Here is a 20,750-nt window from a genome sequence, read left to right on the forward strand (position 1 = left end):
GGCTTTGAGACTGTGACTGGCCTAACTGCTCTCATGAAATGGTGGTGCGATAGGAGAATTAGGTACTTCTGTTCTCCTTGGCTGAAAGGCAGGACACAGTGTGGGACACTTAGATAGAGCAAGGGGAAATTTAGATGGCTCTTTTTCTCTCTCTGTAATATGCTGAGCCAGTCTACAAAAGTCAGCTTAAAGGCACAGGATGAGTCTTGATGTTTATGATGCCAATAGACTTCCTAACAAACAAGCTGCCTGAACTTGAAATGTGATTCTTCCTTTTATTGTACACTTATTTCTCCAAGATAAGAAATAGGATTACTTTAGGCAGCGTTAATAAAGTGATTTGAGGGAGAAAAAGCACTTGTAAGGGAAATTAAAAAATGCTAATCAATTCTTGCAAGTTATTGATTGATTGACATGCTCTGAGGTCAGTGGGTGATCAGAGCACTGCCTTGAAGGGAGCAACTCAATGAAAGAACCCACAAATCATGTCATGAATTAAAGAAAAAGATTGTTTTAATAGGGTGATGCTACATCTTAAGCATCTTCTTACTAAGTTTCGTGCACCTAATGAAGGTTACTCAGTCATCTGACTAAATCTGACTGGTAGCTATTTGTTAGGATGCAGGGCTCCAGACTATTGGCTGTTGCCCTCTTGCCCTCCTCCATCGAGTTGGATAATTTTTACAATTATATAGTTCCCTTTTAGACCATTACACCCTCCTTAAATGGTTGGTCTCTCTCTCTCTGTCTCTCTCTATAAATGACAGATGGTCAGCTTCATATAACCTCAGACTTTGGCTGGTCAATCCATCCTATGATGGGAGCAGGAACTAGTCATGTCTTTGTTTCCTGTTGTCCCATTTCTCAAGGTCATCTTGTTCTGGGAGTACATGTCCCTCCTGAGGGGAAAAGCTGCAAACCTACCCAGTCTGTTGCTCTATGTCTGAACTGCCCATAGGTCATTCACGTGAAGATCCTCTTTCCTGATTTTTCTGTTGACCGTGTCTGCCCAGGAGTCCCCATCCCTCTTTTTTGTTTCTGCAAACACATGCATGACTTATCATTTGAATTAACTAAACGAACTATACATCTAAACTGAGACCATGTGACACTCCGTCCTGTTTAAAAATTTAAACTGATTTTTTAATAGGCTGTACTTTTACTTTTCTCCTGGTCAGGGGAGGGCAATGTGGGACATTGGAGATGCTTCATTTATGAATCAGTTAACTTAAAAAAAAACTGTTTCTTTCTGAAGAGGGTGATGGTGCCAGCGGATCTGCTGAAAGACAGCATCTTAACCCAGAGTCCCACAGCTCAGTGGAAGTCCCTGCACAGCCTGGAAGCAGCATTGTCAAGGTTGCCTCGGGTATTTTTGACAGTAGTGGCAGAAAGAGCAGCAGTGGTGAGTTCCATCCTCAGTGCAGGAAGATTTTGGGACATAGAGTTTGCATTTATTTATTTTTTAAAATAAACAAATAAATTGACATCCAGCTTGTGGCTGAAGATGCCTAACATCATGAAAACAGATGGCAGCCGATGATACGTGTCATTGGAAATTGGAAGGAGATAGTAGAGGAGAGTATACAGGAGAGGATGCAAAATGCCTCTTCTCTGGCTCCTTTGCCCATTCCAGGTTTGAAAGGGAATGAACTTTGGATCCTGCAGATTTACTATTATGGATTTTTTAAATGAATTACATAGTTTCATAAGCTAGGCATTGCAGTTACTAAGATAATGTTGGCAAAACTTGTCTATTTCAGTAGAATGTCATTTCAGTAGAATGTCATTCAGAAAGGCTTAGTAAAACACTAGCAATATTTTTGTCTTAAGATGTGACATTAAATATACCATTTTTTCAGGACATCAGTTCTTTCATTTATTCATTTATTCATTATAATAATTATATCCTGCTCTCCCATTCGGCTCAGGGTGGTTTACATTGTAAGTTTTATATGTTGTAAAGTACAATGAACATTCACTGTGAAACTTATTCAACAGTGAACTTGTATCAAACAGGGCAATATAATAGTACTTAATAACAGCAACAAAAACAATGTGGTGTAACAGTATTCAATAACAACAACAGTTTGGTCAGTCTGCACCATGGTCCGGTTTTAGTTAGTGCAGATTATGGGGCTTCTGGTTGGTGGTAGCAGCTTGTTCACTCATCTTGGCCAAATGCCTGGTGGAAGAGCTCCTTTTTGCAGGCCCTGCATGATGACACAAACAAGTAACTGCTGTCTGTAAAAGCAACAAGCTTATACGTAATACGTTGCTGTTGTCATTGCTTGGTTGAATTTGATCATGTCTTCAGTAGACCTGTAAGATCCACACTAATAACTTTGGGGGAGGTTTGGAATTCACAGTAAAAAGTGGGAGAGGCTCTTACTAAAATTTAACCCTGCACAGACAAAAAAACACTGCACAGATGGAACAATTCCAAACAAATATTAGTCATTTAATTACTGAGTAAGACCTTGCATCTATCAGTTCTGCAGGCCTTCAGACAGAGACCTGATCCTTTGGAATGCTGGTGCCAGAGACTGAGCCTAGGACTTTGTGCATGCAAAGTATATAGTCTGTCATTGAGCCACAGCCCCTCATAGTTGTCATGCTTAGACTTCTGCATCAGCAAGCCATAATCCATTCTTTCTGGTTGATTGTAAGCACAGATGCATCTATTTTTCATTGTGCATTTTCTGGCCATGCAGATCAGGAATATGGATTTCTAAAGTGCTGCTTATTCATTGCAGTGGGAGTGCACATTTGTGCAACTTTTTATGAGAGAGTTCTTTGGGAAAAAATGTTATTGAGGCGTATCATGCAAGCACAGAATTTCTAGCTGGAAACAAAGCTCTGTGTTGCTGCTGCATAGATGCAGACTGCTTGATAGGGGGAGTCCAAAGAACTGTCAAAAACTTCTATAAGTTACCCTACAGTCTACTGAATTATTTTCATTTTTAGGTACCTAGGTTACACTTTCCTCAAGATTTTATTCTTTTGTGCTTTGTTACTCTGGTTTTCTGTAAGTAAATTAGTGTTTTTTGGTTATTGTTAAAGGAACTCCATCCAGTCCATTGTTTGTAATTCAGGATCCAATAGAAGATGTAGTGTTTGATGACAACACTTCTCCCAAGAGAACTGGTGAGAAAGGGAAGAAGCGACAGAAGCTTTTTTCAGAAAGAAGCTGCAGCTTTAGCACAGAAAGCAGAGCAGGCATGCTGCGGAAAAAAAGCAGCTTAGATTTGAACTCCAGCGAAGTCGCAATCATGATGGGAGCAGATGCAAAGATTCTCACAGCCGCTCTGTCGGGGGCTAAAACATCCCCGCCTCATATAAGTAAATCCCAGAGTTTTGACAACGTAATTGGTGACCAGCATCATTCTGGCTCGGATGCTTCCAGGACTTCTGAGAATGAAAATACTTGGGATGCCGAGTGTTGGTCATCGCCTGTTCTGGAAGAGCAGGAAGAAGGGTGTGACCAGCTTGAAAATGGACATGGCAGTGGTGCAGCCAAAGCAGAGGGCATTAACTCTACACCCCTTAATACCTCTCAGACCAGAACTAGCCAGACAGAATTCAAAGAGACGAACAAAAGAAATAGCCTTTATGGTGTAGTCAAGCCTGTCGAAAGGGAGGATGTTCAGGTGGGCCTGGACCCTTTATCTTTGCTGGCAACAGAGAGGATAGAGCCGAAACCCTCTGAACAGGAAGAAAAGCTGATGTCACCAGTAGTGGCACGCAATTTGGCTGATGAAATTGAAAGCTACATGAATCTGAAAAGTCCCTTGGGCAGCAAATCATTCAGCATGGAACTGCACAAGAAGGAGAGCAGCCAAGATGAAGGCTCTCCCAGTTCACTTGGTCCTTCTTTAGATAGGCGATCAAGCTTACCTTTGGATTCTGCTCCACCACCCCAAGTGCAGAACACCACTCGTAAAAGTCCAGCTGTTTCCCGATCCAAAACCTTTACTGGAAGACCAAAGCAACTGGCTCTTTCACGGACCCAAAAAGAACGGTCCACATCTTTAACAGGGTTGGGACGTTCTTCACCGCAGGCTGCATTTGGCTCCGTAGTTACGAGTTTCTCAGGCTTGAAGCTAGATCACATCTTATCTGGGCCTAAAATAGATGTTCTGAAATCCGGCATGAAGCAGGCAGCAAATGTCGCCAGCAAGATGTGGGGAGCTGTAGCATCAGCATATAATTATTCAGATGATGAGGCAAGTATGTTTTTAAGTGTTTCCTGACACCAGATGGTTGAATCTTACATTCTAACAGTGAAATTGGGAAATCTTTAGATACTTAAATCCAGTGACTAGAGTATGGACAGGTAAGACGTCTACAAACCTGAAAAGAGTCCTAAGTTTGCAGGAAAACATGAAATCTTAATACACACACAAAAGCCCTGGGCAGCTTTAAAAATCTGAAAATTGTAAAAGGAGTGCCTGTAGATTTAAGCAGTGGAGAACAGTGGCTGGTGCTAGGCAACCATAGCATTCTGCCTGTAAAAGCAAGAAGCAGTAGGCAGAGCTCTTTCCAGGCCTAATCCGAGTGAAAACAGCTGTTTTCTATAAATGCTTAAATTACTAGTTTATCAGTCAGAATAACACACCAGCATTTCCTGAAATAGGTATCTGCTGTAGGCAGAGTTTTTTGGGTCCATGTTTTTGCCAGTAGCATTCTTGCTGACATCAAGTTTTGTACAAGGTGCCTGTGCATCTTTTCCATAACATACATTAAGCCTACTCCAACATTTTCTCAGCTACTTCTAAAGTCTCTTGCAGGCATCTGTTTGTAATCTGACATTCCCCCCATGTATAGATACACACTTCTTGCAGGCATCTCCATCAAAAGTGATTCATTTTAGCAAGCCTAACAGGAATGTCCCGGCCCTGGATAGGCCAGGCTAGCTCAGTGTTGTCTAATCTTGACTGCTAAGCAGGATGAGCCCTGATGAGTACTTGGATGGGAGACCACCATGGTGCTGTGGGACTGCTATGCAGAGGTAGGCAATGGCAAACCACCTCTGAATGTCTTTTGCCCTGATAAGAGAAGAAGGAAGAGCTAGGTTTTTATTCCCTACTTTTCACTACCTGAAGGAGTCCCAAAGTGGCTTATGGACACCTTTTCCTTCCTCTCCTCACAGCAGAAACCTTGTGAGGTAGGTGGGCTGAGAGAGCTTTTACAGAACTGCTCTGCGAGAACAGCCCTAAGAGAACTGTGACTGGCCCAAGATCACCTAGCTGGCTGCATGTGGAGAAGTGGGGAATCAAACCTGGTCCACCGCTCTTAACTACTACATCACTCGGGCTCTCACTTCACAAGGTCACCTTGAGTTGGCTGTGATTTGGAGGCATTTTCCACCACAATCTAATACCATGTATACATTCATTGAAAGCTATTCTTTCTTATAACTTTCAGAGATGAGGTTTAAAATGCATTGTGCAATTTAAGACAGACTCTCTGGTATAGCTATTGATACATCTGCCCCCCCCCCCCCAATTACCTCCACAAACCTGACAATCAAAATGGCATGTATTTTGGCCAAATGTTGCTTCTATTGTTGATTCAATACTTGCTCCAACTCTATAAACAGGCTGTGGCTTAATTTTAATCTGCAGATTGTATACAAGGATTGTGTACTTTCTCTAGTTCCCAGCTTGTACTCTGCATCAACTTCAGCCTCTTACCTTTGCATTTGCAGCTTTGTCCATTTTTGTGCCTCCATGTCTGCCTTCTCCTGTAGTCATCCACAGTCTATGCGAAGTCATTTTATCCTCAGCAGCCCTGTGTTCCCTTTCTCTGCTCTTGACATTTCACACTCTGCTTGTCACATTCCTTGTGCCACATATCCTTTCCATATGCAGGATAGGGTTGCCAACCTCCGGGGGGGGGGGGGGTCTGCAATTCTTCCGGAATTACACCTAATCTCTAGACTAGAATTCAGATATCCAGGAGAAAACGGCTGCTTTCGAAGTTGGATTCTATGGCATCACAACCCTGCCAAGTTCCCAAACTGAACTTTTCTACAAAAGTGTATTTGCTAGATTACCATATTTCCAAATGTCCTGCCATTTACATTATTTCTGGCACTCAGCCTGGTCTCTCCCACAGGGGAACAGGACTGTGCTGCTTTGGCTTCCAATACTACACAGCAGCAACCGGTCCCCCGGCATCAGCCACCTCTCCAACATACACACAAAGGCTTTTCCAGATTTTTAAAAAAATGACAGTTGAATATCCTTACAACAATCTGTGTTTGCCTTCTCTGCATCCCCAACATTTCCTTAAAAAAAAAAAAAGTCCCTTGCTCCTTTAATTGCAGAGATATGCCTTCCCCTCTGTGCGACAAATGGGGATAGAGACTGATAAAAAGAACTTGAGAGAAACCCAAGTATAGATTGTTATATTCAGTTGTGGATTAAAAGAGAGGAAAAACCTCTCTTGAAGCTCCCGGAGGAAATAGTTGCTGTGTGGGTGGGAGCGGGAAAATATGAACTTCCCCACGCACACAGCAGCTATCCAGGCTCTGCTGCAACCTTTCCCCAAGACTTAAGTGGCAAAGCAAGCTTGGGGGGGAATGCTGGAAAAAAAAACAGGGATACGTGCACAAATGCACTTCAATGGAGGGAAGCAAGAGGAGGGAAGGGGGAACACATTATCATTAACCCATAACCTGTGTGGAAACAGTTCTGCTCTCATCATAAATGTCAAAGGACTTTCTCCTAAAGGCATCTGGATAACTAAATGAGCATTCCCTCTACTCCCTTTTAATGTGGTAACAATTGAAAACACCACAATATGCTCCTTTGACCAAAGGGCTTGATCCATACAATAAGATCACAATTCAGACATCAATAACAATGACAGAATAAAGGAAAATTAGGTCACTAGTAAAATCTTGAAATAGTTATGCTAATATGCAGCAGGAGAGTGTCTCAAAGATATTAGAATAGACAAGAATTTGGCCACTGGTCATGTAACTACAAGAAGGAGACTTATTGGGGGAGGGGGTCCAAGGGTGGAGCATACAGGCTGCTGTTCTTTAACTTGCGCTGTTGTCCTTGACTGGATAAAAATGTGAATGCTTTAAGCACTTTCCTCCCTTCACTGCCAGAAGATGCGCTGCTTATGTATTTCTCAATATTAACACTTAAATAACAACAGAATAGGAGATCCTGAGGAATAAATTTCTTTTGTGTCTTTTCTAAATTGAAGGATGAAGGGAGTCGGCCTGATTTTACCTTTCCTGCTGGGTTTGAGGACCACGTTTTAGGTGCCCATCAGTCACAAAAAACAGGCATTGCGGGACTCGCAACCAGTGAACTTGCACAGAGCACAACTAGTCTCGGCAGCAGTAACAGCAGTGGAGATGCAGGGAAGCAACATTACCCAGCTGGTAAGAACATTGCCTTTGTGGTTACAGTGAGTCACCCTCTGCTTGGACATTTGCAAAAGTCTGTGTGGTGCAATGGTTGAAGTGTTGGACTAGGACTTGGGGGAAGCACTCAGTTCTAATCCTTAGCAGGCCATGAAGCTCTCTGAGGGACCTTAGGTCAGCCTCTCTCCTGTCTCCTCCTACCTCACAGGGTTGTTAGAATAAGACTGAGGAGGAGAGAGCCTTGCAAGCTGCCCTGAGCTCCTTGGAGGAAGGGCGGGATTTAAAATGTAGATAGAAATCAAGGCATGATTTTATTGTCTGATTATCACACAGAATCAGCACAGTTCTTCATTAAAATAACGGTGGGAACTTCCAGGGTTTTGCTGTTCATGGTATTCTGCAGTGGTATGACCCAGGAAGAGGAAAAAGCACTTGTCCAAATAATGGGCATAGTGTATATTGGCATTAAGTAAGCAAAAAGCTTTAATCTTCTGAAAGTTGTGGATGTTATCTAGTCGTACTGATATATAGTTTCTCTTGAAATTCATTCCTAACTATAGAATGTTGATTTACACTCCTGGCAATCTCTGCTTGGATAAGCAATGTGTCCTTTAGTTTCTGAAGTTCCAAACTGTACCTTAGGTATAAATTGCTCTTGCTGAGATTCATGAGCTGCTGGTTTTGCAGGCTTAGCTAATAGAATTATCACATTCCTGTGCGACTTCTCAAATAAACAGGCTTGGCATCTTTAGCAAAAGCAATTTATTTAAAAGAAATGAATCAAGCTCATGATATTTTTTTAAGACTGATTTACAATACCTATACAATACCCCTGGTCTCTCCCTCCTCCTCCCCTCTCAGACACAGACAGACACAAATTCCCTTCCATTCCCCCCTGCCCTCACACCCCTACCTGTCACTTCCCTGACCTCTTCCCTGGTTCCTCCCCTCTCTCAGATGCACACCTAGACTACCTCCCCCATCCCCTCTCCTTACCTCTTGTGCTGCCACACCACCCCGCAATTGCCCTGGCCTCTTCTGGTGCGCTTCCTAGGGCAGGACTACAGATGTCACGTCTGTAGTCATTTTCATCCCAGGGGGCACACCAGAAGATGTGTTCCACATCAAAAATGTAGAATGCAAATGTGCTGTTATAATGAGATGATGAAATGGCATGAAACCATCCCAAAATGCTGCTTTGTGAGAGGAAAACATCCAAGGGATCACACAGTGGCCACCAGCAGGTAGGATCCTTTCAGGAATGCTGTACAATTTTTGTCCTGCACCAGCTTTTCCATTGATGACAAAGGCATCAAGGAGTGCCCTTTGCATACCAGACTCATTGTGCTGGGGAGCATGGGTAGATGTTACATGGTAAAGAGGGCGGGAGTACAGAAGGAAATCGAGAGAGATTGAAAAGTGCTGACTGGGTCCCACTCATTGTATTTTTTATAAGTTATCTCTTATGAGCACAGACAGGCCAAGAGATTAAAAATTTTGTTTAAATCTTAAACAATGAAAGCAAATAAATTAATGATTATCTCACAAAGACAATGGCATCACTTATTACTATGTTGTTAGAACAGAGTTACATAGCCAGCATTGCTGCTACCTAACCTTGTATTCTTATACAGGTGAAGCTCCATTCTCTAGAAGCATGAAGGGTGTGGATTCTGAAAAGTCTGAACATGGCTCTTCCCAGAACACCAGTTTGTCTAGTATCTTCCAGAACTGTGCAATGGAGGTAAAATTGATCTTTTTAAGAGTGTGCTTTATATTTTAAGGGAACCATTCAATATCTAGTAGAATCAGGCTTTGTTTTATTTTATGCAAATGAAAACTGTCTTTCAAAACGCCCACTGGAATTATGTCAAATTCTTCCCTGGATATTTCTTTTTAAATGTACAAACGTGTTAGCTTTTTCAAAGCCTCTTTAGAAACTGTTCTCAACCAGTGCTATTCTTACACTCTGATGATCAGGGTCAGCTTTGATTACAAAGGCCTTTCGAAGACTGGTTATTTATATTGTTGTATGTAACTTGCGATAGAATTTGAAGACCTCACAGTAGGTAGAAAAACTCAGAAACTAGAACCAAATTCCAAATATTTTGAGTTGCGTGGTGGCCACTTTCCTCCCTTACCTTTTCTTTCTGTCTGTGTACAAAATGTTTTTGACAGGTCTTAATGTCAAGCTGTTCTCAGTGCCGCGTATGTGGAGCACTAGTTTATGATGAAGAAATCATGGCAGGATGGACTGCCGACGACTCTAATTTGAATACTACTTGCCCATTCTGCAAAAGCACTTTCTTACCTCTTCTTAATGTGGAGTTTAAAGACTTGCGTGGATATGCAAGGTTGGTAGGCTTGCTGTAGGCAATACTTTTTGCCATTAAACATTGATAATGTATTTGCATGTTTTATCATTAGCAACTAATGGCATGTTAATTTGGGTAGTAATTGGGATAATGGGATTCAAACTTTGTAATGATGCATAATTCCACTCCTAGTTTATTTTATTTATTATATATTTATGTACCACCCTCCCCAGAGGCTCAGGGCGGTTTACGTAAAACGTATAAACAATACATGAAACAATCCATAACATATAAATAACCGTAACAGTAGTACTAATAACTGATAGTTGTAACTGTGCAAACAGTGCAACTGTGCAAACAGGTCTGGAGTGCACTGATGGAGTTCTCGGAGGGAGGGAGAAGCTTATGTTTCTGAATGTGAACAAGCTTTTATTTCGTACAATAGCTTGAGGGGGTGCTTTTTCATTGGCTTGGCATTCCTTTTTGCCTTGTGATCTTCTATACAGTTATAAATTGGTTCTAGGTCTGATTGGGAGTACAGTTAGATAAGGCAAAATCCAGTGTGATGCATTCTAACCTTTTTCTTGTTATCCTACTAGCTTATTTTTGAAACCAAGTACCTCTGGCGATAGTTTACACAGCAGTAACATTCCACTAACCACTGATTCTCTGGAGCAGAAGCCTGTTTCCGTCCCTGCAACTGATTTGATCAGTTTTGCAGAACCCTCAAATACCAATTCAACCATTGCTGAAGAAAACAGCACCACACCTATGCAAAGGTACAGAAATTTTAGTAGATGGGCAAACTCCTTGGACTCTGATTTTAGAAATAAGAATGGCATTCAGGGCTGTTAGAATGGTAGCAAGCCTTGCAGAGTGTAAAAACCAATATTATTTGAGTCACTTAATAGTTTTTATGCCAATAAAGGTACTCTGAATCTGAATCACTTAACAGTTTAGGAGAGTCAGTGAATATAATGGTTTGATGTAGATTTTAGAGGCGTGAAGCCGCATGCCCCTTCAGAGAGCAAATTGTATCTTCAGTATTGCACATGGTTATTTTATTGATACCGTAGTAAACTTCTGTTTAACAAAAAGCCTTTGCAAAAACTGTCTGGCCACTGTGTGAATCAAGATGCTAGACTAGATAGACCACTGGTCCGATTCATAAGGGCTATTCTTATGTTGTGTAAAAGTTAGGTCTGCTCCAGAAGGCCAACAAACAGGACATGGAGGATGCTGCTTCCTTGTGCCGGCATTCAGAGGCCCACTTCTGCTGGATATGGTGGTTCTCTTTCGTCACCACGGGCAGTTGCCACGGCTGAAGCTATTCTCCATGAATCTGACGATTCTCCTTTTAAAGCTATCTGTGTTTGTGGCTATCATTCCATCTACCAGCATGGGAGCTTGCCTTCTTTACTCCTGCCAGTTTTATTGAGCTTCCTGGTGTACAAGAAACCCAAATAGTGCAGAGACCAACCATGAAGAAGATGAAGAAGTGCCGTGGCGAGCCCAAGGTCATGGAGCTGGCTGCGTGTGGGGAAATGCAGAATCGAACCCGGCTTGCCAGATTAGAAGTCCGCACTCCTAACCACTACACCAAGCTGGCTCTCTGAACAGAAGAGGCATTTGCTTGGCTTCAGTTTCTATCTCTAAAGTGAGATCAGTCATAATGTTCTTAATAGAATCATTGTGAGCATGAGGAGGTTAATATTTTGCCACCTGTGTGAATAACGTTAGTATGTTCTTGTGCTGTGTTCAAGCAGCAGGACAGCAGAAGAAGAGAGCGGGGGCCTCAGACCTGCTCGGCCATCGGTTGCAAATAACACATCCAAGCGAGGAGCTTCTCTGACTCGGAGCCACAGTGTTGGTGGCCCCCTGCAAAACATTGATCTCCTGCAGAGGCCATCTCATTGCATTTCAACAGTTAGCCTTCCTAACAGTTTGCAGGAGGCCATGGTAAGTTCTTGATAATATTTCCTGGTTAATCTATTTTGTTTTAGCAAATGGCTGCCTAGCACAAGTGCCATCAGTCAGCCTTTGTGGTATAGAGCAGGGGTAGTCAACCTGTGGTCCTCCAGATATCCATGGACTACAATTCCCATGAGCCCCTGCCAGCATTTGCTCGTGGGAATTGTAGCTCATGGACATCTGGAGGACCACAGGTTGACTACCCCTGGTATAGAGCATCTTTTAAAAGTGTGGCAAGGATCATATTTTTTGGGGGAAAGGGGGAAGCGTTTCCCTAGGAATTAAGAAGGGGTTTTGCAATAAGCATACAGGAAATTCTGTGATGCTCCTGAGAGAGAGAGAGGAAGCAGGGTAGGGGCATGTCTGAGACATTTCCTTGTGCAATTTGTTTAAGCTTTAATTATAATGGAGTTTCCAAGTATATTACATAAGTACCGGCTTCTTTCTTTACAATGGAAAAATGTGGGAAATCGATATCATACAATTTACAATCAAATTTGCTTTAGAGCTTGTATTCTGATCTAATATGGTTTATGGGCTCCTAGAGGCTTTAATAAGCGAAATTGCTCCACCATTCTCCAAATTAACTACTGTCAATGTTCTTCAGGATCCCATAGCAAAAAGGCCAAATCCTTTACCTGTATCCGTGCCCTATTTGAGCCCTTTGGTACTCCGGAAAGAGTTGGAATCTCTGTTGGAGAATGAAGGAGAGCAGGTGATCCACACTTCAACATTCATCAATCAACATCCCATTATTTTCTGGAACTTAGTGTGGTGTTTCCGTCGCTTGGATCTCCCAAGTAACTTGCCGGGGCTCATTCTGACTTCAGAACACTGCAATGAGGGTGTGCAGGTAGGTTCTCTCCAAAGCCCATGGTTGTGTTCCAGCACAAGGGTTGAAGTATTTGATTATGCAAAGAGGAGGCAGTCCGCAGACCCTGAGGGGGTTGGTGTGTGTGTGTGTGTTGACACCAGTATCCTATCTCCGAACTGCAGTGTATGAAATACCAGTTATACTGAGTAACTGCAACAAGTAAATAGCATTCCTTAAAAGTTCAAAGTTAAAGACTTCATTTCTCCTGGTTTCCACAGAAGACACCTAAGCATGTGCTTCACTCTTCTGTAGCGATCAATAAGATACCAAATTGCTTGACTTCAGATGGTGGCACTCAAATTTTGGATGCTATCCCTTCATTTTATGATTTAAAAAACTTGATCAGTCAGAAAACAATAAAATGTCATTAGAACGAACTCTGGTTTGCCATCTTTAAGGGCACCTGATACTTGGGATGCATCCTTAGATCCCCCTCCCAGATGTGCAACTGGACTTCAGCTGTGGAGCTGGGCAAATAGAAGTCAGAACATTAGTGATGGGTAAAGAGGGAGGGGATCCTTCTATGCCATTTTGTCATTTGGTGAAAGACCCCTGCCCCAGTTACCTTAAGTCCCGCAAAGGGGAGAAAAACAGATTCTCTTCCAATTCTTACAGCTGCAAGACATGAGGCCTGGGTGGGGGGAGCATTAAATACCTCTTTTATGCCACAGCCCTGTTCCAAGTTCAGGCCTGTTCAATGAGATGTCTGGGAATCTAAACACAGATTTCCAGTATCATGTTTGGTTTGCCCTAAGTGGTGGTCAGTATCGTATTTCATTTTAAAAATGCAATTATCAGGGATATGGCTTGTTACTCTGGAGACATACTTCCAAGTAAGTAGCCAAGTAAGTAAGCAGGTGGGTTTCCTCAGTCTCTTGTATAAATGAACTTCTGCACATTATTTAAATCATTTCAGAATGTGGCTTGATTTGAAGGTACATTGTGGGATTTCAGGCAAATGTTTGTAATTCAGCTAACACCAGAATATAGATCTTTTTTTATTTGATTCATTTATATGCTGCCTTTCTCCTCAGTTGGTACCCAAAGTGGCTTACATCATTCGCCTGTCTTCTATTTTATCCTCCAACCAACTACTCTGTGAGGTGGGTTAGGCTGAGAGTGTGTGACTAGACCAGGTCACCCAGTGAGCTTCAAGCTTCTGGGTCTCCCAGATAGCAGTCCGACATTCTTAACCACTACACCAGACTAGCTTCTTGCATTTAGCATACTTAGTGTTGCAGAATTACCTGCAAATTGATAAGAGAGTTTGTTTCCTCCCATCTAGCTTCCGCTGTCCAATTTGTCCCAAGACAGCAAGCTGGTGTATATCCAGCTACTTTGGGATAACATCAATCTTCACCAAGAGCCTGGAGAGCCCTTGTATATAGCTTGGAGAAATCTCAGTGAGTAAAATGTTCATGATGAAAGTGGGCCAGTGGGCAGGATGTGCTTTTGCTGTTGCAAAATCTTCATTCTTTTCTGAATAGCATCTCTCTTTGGCAGCACTTAAAGAGCATCTGCTATAACCTTTTACTTCTTTCCACACTGATCACCCACAGCCAGCTGCAAGTATGTCCTGTGTGTGCTGATGTCACAGATGGTTCCAGAAATAGTCTTGCTGTGACACGGGAAAGCAAGTCAGTCTAGTTGATGATCATGAAGCTTATTTTTTACACTGAGAGCAGTTTAGCCTACAGAGCATCAGAAGCTTCAAAGTTTGTGTCTCTTCAACACTAGAACAGAATTTTTACTTTTTAAAGGATGAATCCTGAGATTCTAATGAAATAAGAAAGGAGAGGGAGGAGGAGTAGCAATCTGGGTCAAGGGTTTCTCAATCTGGACTTGAATTAGAAGTAGCTTCTTCTGCTTAAATGGTGGAGGGTAGTAGGCACTTTTGAACTTTTTTGTGGCAAATAGTTGCATTAAAAAAGCTTTCAGCTGAACGTTTAAGAACAAGGATGGAGAACTTATGGCAATACCCAATGGCACAAAGGAACCACCAGATCAGGAGATTCTTTAGTTCCTCCTTTTCATCCTTTAGTTCTTCAAATTATTCACATTTTCCCTTTTTAAAGAGTTTCATATTCATAAACTAGTTTCCTTTTAACTTTAAAGAGAGCAACTCCAGCATTTAAATTGGTCATACCTGGAGGAGGCTATAAATTGTAGTTATCTCATCAAGAGGGATCGTCCCTGCATTGAGGGGTCTAAGTTAAATGTAATAAAATATGAAATACCACAGCACTTCTTAACCAGGTGAGCTCACTCCAAGCTTCCCAGGCTTTTTGGCAATTAGGACAGTCAACTAAAACAACCCAATACTTTAAAACAAGAATAGAGAGAGGACAGACTTACCTCCGTGTCTCAGTGTCGCCGCCATGTAGTATCTAGTTACCTTTTAAGGCTCACACTCATTTGAAATAGTTCAACAGGACCTGACACTGAGCAAGCTACATTTTTCATCTGTAAAAATGCATTAACGGTGTGAGTTATTGCTGTGGTAAAGCATCTTTAACAGCAGGTCACTGTTAAATAAAAGGCTAAGGCCTAAGTGGGCAGAAAGTGGGCGGGGCTGGTCCAGGTGAGGGCCCAATCGGAAGTGCCTTCTGATTGGGCCGTCACCAGGACAGACAAGAGTTCTAGCCAGTCGGGTGAGGGCCGATTGGGCCCTCACCAGGACAGTCCAGAAAGTGATGGGGAAGTGGCGCCACGGCATGAGTACAGAAGGAGGCCAGGTTGCTGCCAGGAGGGAGGGGGGGAGGAGGCTTCCTCCCCCCCCCCCCTTTCTGGCGCCTGTTGTATTTAAAAGTACAACGGGCTTTAAATCTAGTAAATATATTAAAGTGCAAACCTTGCAGTGTAATATGAATAACTAGTAGTGGAATTTACACAGCCACTTCATCCGATACCATCCAGGGTTTGGATTCCAGAGGTCCATTGTGTTAGCAGAGACATTCTCCTCTGGTTGCATTCTGAGCATATTGCCTCAGGGAAGACTTCATCCACCTCCTCTAACAAAAAGCACCCATTGGTTCTAACCCAAAGTGTTTGCCAGAGTTTTCTCCCATTTCCATTTGATTTCATCCATGTATTTTCTTTCTACCCTTTTATTTTTCATCTTTCCCCCGTTTCATCTCTCTTGCTGCACTTGCACCTACTGCACATATTAACACCACCCATTGCACATGCTACACATTGCACAACAATCTACATTCCCAAAAAACCTCCACCCCCCCGTCCAGTGTTCTGGTGTTTTCCTCTTGCAGATTCCACGGAGAAGAAACCCTCAATAGCTTCAGAAGAACAACAAGCAATAAGCACTTTAGTTGAAAATATCAAGCTAAGCATTCAGCACAATGATGTTGTTAAACCCATCAACCTTCTCGTACAGCAAAAACGTGATGGCAAGCGGCAAAGGTAAAGGAGAATGCCAGGGTGCACCTGAAAAATAGACTGTCTCATAATCTCATAACATCCATAGCTGTGGGCATAAGAAACATTCTGTTGACCAGTATAGTCCTTTTGCTGCATTAAAACTATCTTGCAGATGCTTTGGATCACAGTGTCAGAATCTAGTAATTTAAGTGATGTTTACTGGACATACCCCTTGCATACTGATAACCATATTAAAATGGAATATGCTCAGTGGAACCAGCTGGAATGAAGCATCATCTGGGCATGGGATTGGGGTCGCTATGGTGGACAGGTAATTGTGAATTTCCTGCATTCTGTGTGGGGTTGGACTAGATGACTCTGGAGGTTCCTTCCAACTCTGATTCTATGAAATATATACTCTCATTTGGAGCTGTTGAGGAGTGCTTTCCTTGGTAGATAAGTCTGCCCTTGAGAGCTGTAAAACCATTTTGTTTCTTAAAATCCCAAATTCTCAAAGAGAAGAATATAGCCCCTTCATTTTCTTCTCACAGCAACCTTGTGAGGCATGTTGTGTTGAGAGAGAGGTCATAGCTGTTAATTCTGAAATCTAGTTTGATGTCTACCACTGAGGCAGAGGTTCAAGCTGCTGGTGAGCAAGTAAGGAATGTGGAGGTCCAATGTGGTACAATAGTTAGAAAATTGCACCACTCCTGACAAAAAAAGAGTTGGCCTTGCTTTAACTTCTAAATGAATCTTTTACAGGAGTTTTTACAGAGAAATTCTTTTTCTGTCCCTGGTGTCTCTTGGGAGGGAGAATATTGACATTGGTAAGCATTATGGATTTATGCACATGTACTACAGATTTGCTTTTGTGGGTGAAATAAACTGTTTGGCCTTATTGTACTAATGTGTGAACGAATCCTTCATGGGTTTCCAAGTTACTTACTGTTCCACCTTTAAAAAGAAAACTCCCCTGAGAGACAAAAACATAGGGAAAGGCCCTCTTGATTGCCCCATCAGTCAAAGAAGCTCATTTGCTTGGGTATATGAGAGAAGAGATTTTTCACCAGCAGCCCATGACTATATTGCAGTTGCACCTCCCCCCCCTAATTTTCAATCTTTTGGGGGCCGTTAAAGACAGTTTTATTTAGGACCATATATTCGGTTAAATTTACTAGCAGCCCTCAGTTGTGAGTTTAAATTTGGGTGTGTGTGGGTATTTCATGTTGTAAGCCGCCTTGAACCCTGAAAGGAAGAAAGGTGGCTAATAATTTTTTTAAATAAACAGAAAAATATTGCTTAGCATTTTAGTGTCTGCTGATGTTTGAAAGAATTGCTAGATTTTTGAAACCGTGTGACAAGCTTAAAACAAGGTGTTGTATGCTACCAGTTTTTCCACTAGTGCAGGAATGAGCTAGGACTGTTTTGGAAAGTTTGGTCTGAAAAGTGGCTTTCCTTACTTGCAGAGGCCTTTGACAATGAATACAGAGCGGCATATAAAAGCCTACCGAGTGAAGTGGTGGAAAAGATGCAGAAGATAGACGCCCCACCCAGCAGCAGCGTCGAATGGTGTAGGAAGTGCTTTGGAGCACCTTTCATATAAAGTCCACAGAGAAGATGTGGCACACCACCCACAAGACAATGAAGGGGGGCAAATCTGGCAGCCTGTTGGTTTTGACGCAGGCTTCATAACCCCAGCTGAAACAATGATGTACAATCCAGTTCAGGAGTCAGCATGGCACTTTTCGACAGCAGCTGATTATGTATAGACCGATGAATGGGAGTCAGCACACCAGTATGAAATATATGGGCCCGAGCGGACTGTCTACCTTTAGTGTGGGTCTGCCCTTTTAACCCTCCTCAGCCTCATGTTTAAGAGAAGGATGGCACCTGGCATTTGTTTGGTGCCTTTCTCCGAAGACTCGAAACAGAGGGGTGTTTTATAATAGACCTAAGAGCATCTTAAATTAATCGCTTTGCCTGTGGAGCAACCCCTGTTCAAAGAGGGATGTGTTTTGCATGTATATATACACACCTATTGTTCACTTGGCATGTAAATGGGTCAAAAGACCAAACTTTGTCTTAGTTAATGCTCTTCTTTTGAAAACCATCACTGTCCCAGGTAGTAACAAAATCATAGCCTTCATTTGGGCTGTTGGTAAAACGTAGTATTTTCTCTGTGCCTCGTTTCCCACTTCAGAGAGTTTTAGAGTTGTACATACAACATTGTGTTCTCCCAAACAATGACGGGTTCCTGCCCTGAGTGACGCTACGGCCGCTGCCATTCCACAGTGGAAGAATTTCACTATAGGATGGCAGTTCTGTAATGGGAATATAAATGAATTTAGGGTACAGAAAATGGCGTGAAATAAATATTGTTCATATGCATTTTTAGCATTTTGTGTATAAGAAATATATGCATATATATATCTATCTATATGATGGGGCAAAGCTTCAGGTGCACTAATGCCTCATTCCTGCTCATCTTTCTAACCTGTGGGACAATTCTTTTTTGCACTGCCCAAGTTAAATAATTCTATCAAATATATTTATACTCTCACCCTTGAAGATATATTTACCAAGAGTGAAAAAGATGATTTTAAGTCTTAACAATGTTAATAAACCTGGTTAAACAGATCTTGAATAGAAAAAAATGACCTGCATGAACAGTTCACCTTGCTTGACTGTGGTAGAGATTAGCACGGATCCAGAAAATACCACTCATGCGGTGATCATGTTGCTAGTGCAGTGACCGGCTTTCCTTCTCCTCCAGCTCCCGTTTTCCCAAAGACTATTGGCATCAGTAGTGGCACACAGTGCGCCACAGGGGATGCAGTGGAATGGGCAACAAGGAAATGGCCTCTTGTGTCTGTGGAGCCGAGCCATTCCCATCTGCAAAAGCAGACATGGATGGAGCTCTCCAGCCTCTAACAGGCATGGACTTTAATGCAGAAGGCATCTGTGCAGCCGTCTTCATGCTTCGGCTTAACCTGAAGCCACAAAAATGAAGGAAATGGAGGGATTTGTAGAGAACTGGTGATTGTTTTTTTCTGTGGATCAGTTCCGCTAGCAGAGGCACTTTGCCCCAGGAGGAGGAGGAGCCTTCCCCGCGAACAAAGCACGGCTGCTAGTGGAACAGATCCTACCTACAGGATTCAGCTGCAGCACAAATCTATTCTCAGTCTCCAGCGTATTTTGTCCACAGTAATCTTTCACATTTAGTGGTGTCAGTAGAGGGATGTGTTCTGCATAGCACAGCAGGATTTTGAACGTTTTAGTAATGACTTAGCCTTTTCAAGAAAGCAGTCCGTTTTGCACTTGTCAGAGCACATGCGGGGAAGGGCTTTAATTCCAATAAAAATTTTAACTGTTGATGCTAGACTAAGTGTCAAATTTGATTAACTAGGAATTTGTTTTTAATGGGAATGCCACACCGTGACAAAGCAAAGCATGAAAACAGTGTCTCAACATTACACCACTTTAAATGCTCTTTTTCCTGTTGTTGAAAGCATTTGGGGTGGGGGGGGGCTCTGATACATGCCTATAGAATTGGGTTTTTTTAAATGTCTCTTCCACATCTTTTCCCAAATAATAAAATTGTTATATATTAATAAAAATCCTTGAAAATACACTTCTGTATGTTTGTGCTTTCATAATCATGGTGAATAAGCACGGTTTTGTTTAGGAAGGCTTCTTACCACTCTTGATAGCGGGTATGTCATCAGAAGGAACTTATAAAGCAGTTGAATGAAACTTTGGCTCTTGAAACCATGTGGAAAAATGCTTCAGCCCTAATTTATACTTAAGTCATAGTAAGGAGCAAAATACTTTTAAAACCCTTGTTCTGTGTACGGTTGCCAATTGTGTATGGTTGTGTTCCAACAGATAAGGTGGCAACAGGCTGCTTTCCATTACGTTGGCAGGATGCAAATGTCAGTTACAGCAAGGGTTGATGGTGTCACAGGAAGATCTGTAGTTTGGTTTCCTTCTGGGCATGCAGGGGTTTCTAATGTTATTTCAGCAGCATGGGAAAGAAAAATATTGCCTGTCCCTGATGGCTTGGGGTAGGAACTACTTATGGAATGTCTTGTTCTCCTGTACAATTTTATTTGGGGGGGGGGATATATCACCCCATGTCTTTAAAAGTATAATTAATTCTGTGAAGTTAACTGTTTCTCAACCACAATTTTAAAAAATGGGAGGGGGATAGTAGTGTGAACATAGTGAGTTCTATTGGCTCTGCTGGTTATTTCCTTTTCAAATATTTGTTTAAATCCAGTTGAGACTGATATCACCACCCCCTTCCATTTTACATATGTGAAAAGATTTTGCTTCCAATTATGACTTGGCATGTGCTTGAGACTGTAGGTATGGTCCAGTCTGACTCTTCAAGAAAAAGCACTTCCACTCTGGCAGTGGGGAAGGGATTTTGAATTTCTGCATGTTCTCTCATCCCCTGGGCTGCATCCCACTGTACCAACATAGGCCTTTGTAAGAGATTAGTGGGAAATCCTGTGAGCACAGCATCATCTGAGGTTCTTAGAATACAATTCATTGCAAGCCATAGATTCAGTTCACTTACAAACATCCCTGGAATACTTTAGAAAAAACTTGAACCAGAATCTCCCCTCAAAGCAAACTGCAGAGGAGTAAAGGCAAATACAAGCAAGCTGAACTCTTTACTATCATTTAAATGAGAAAGAATGGAAGAGGAAGTGTTAATCAAGAGGCAGCTTTACAAAGTGGTTTCAATTGTACAGATCCTATGCAGATCCTATGTGTAAGAACATGTAAGATTGTTGCCTTATGCGAAGCAGCTGCCACATAGAAT

At 42.1% G+C, this 20,750-nt stretch overlaps 1 protein-coding gene across 5 annotated transcripts in view; it reads left to right on the forward strand.

Moving 5' to 3' along the window:
• Positions 1-19,548, forward strand: part of DENND4C (DENN domain containing 4C) — a 78,380-nt gene extending 58,832 nt beyond the window's left edge. For 4 of the 5 annotated variants that reach the window (XM_077345155.1, XM_077345158.1, XM_077345157.1 and 1 more), the window contains 12 exons: positions 1,256-1,402; positions 3,061-4,223; positions 7,222-7,402; positions 9,019-9,128; positions 9,563-9,738; positions 10,299-10,478; positions 11,463-11,658; positions 12,278-12,523; positions 13,830-13,947; positions 15,811-15,961; positions 16,682-16,746; positions 17,386-19,548. In XM_077345155.1, coding sequence (XP_077201270.1) covers positions 1,256-1,402; positions 3,061-4,223; positions 7,222-7,402; positions 9,019-9,128; positions 9,563-9,738; positions 10,299-10,478; positions 11,463-11,658; positions 12,278-12,523; positions 13,830-13,947; positions 15,811-15,961; positions 16,682-16,746; positions 17,386-17,522 — 2,870 coding nt within the window. In that variant the 3' untranslated portion in view covers positions 17,523-19,548. The remainder of the gene's footprint in view (positions 1-1,255; positions 1,403-3,060; positions 4,224-7,221; positions 7,403-9,018; positions 9,129-9,562; positions 9,739-10,298; positions 10,479-11,462; positions 11,659-12,277; positions 12,524-13,829; positions 13,948-15,810; positions 15,962-16,681; positions 16,747-17,385) is intronic. The other variant, XM_077345159.1, reaches the window with a different exon arrangement.
• The last annotated feature ends 1,202 nt before the right edge of the window (positions 19,549-20,750 follow it).

Source organism: Paroedura picta, chromosome 7, assembly GCF_049243985.1.
Source record: "Paroedura picta isolate Pp20150507F chromosome 7, Ppicta_v3.0, whole genome shotgun sequence".
NCBI lineage: Eukaryota > Metazoa > Chordata > Lepidosauria > Squamata > Gekkonidae > Paroedura > Paroedura picta.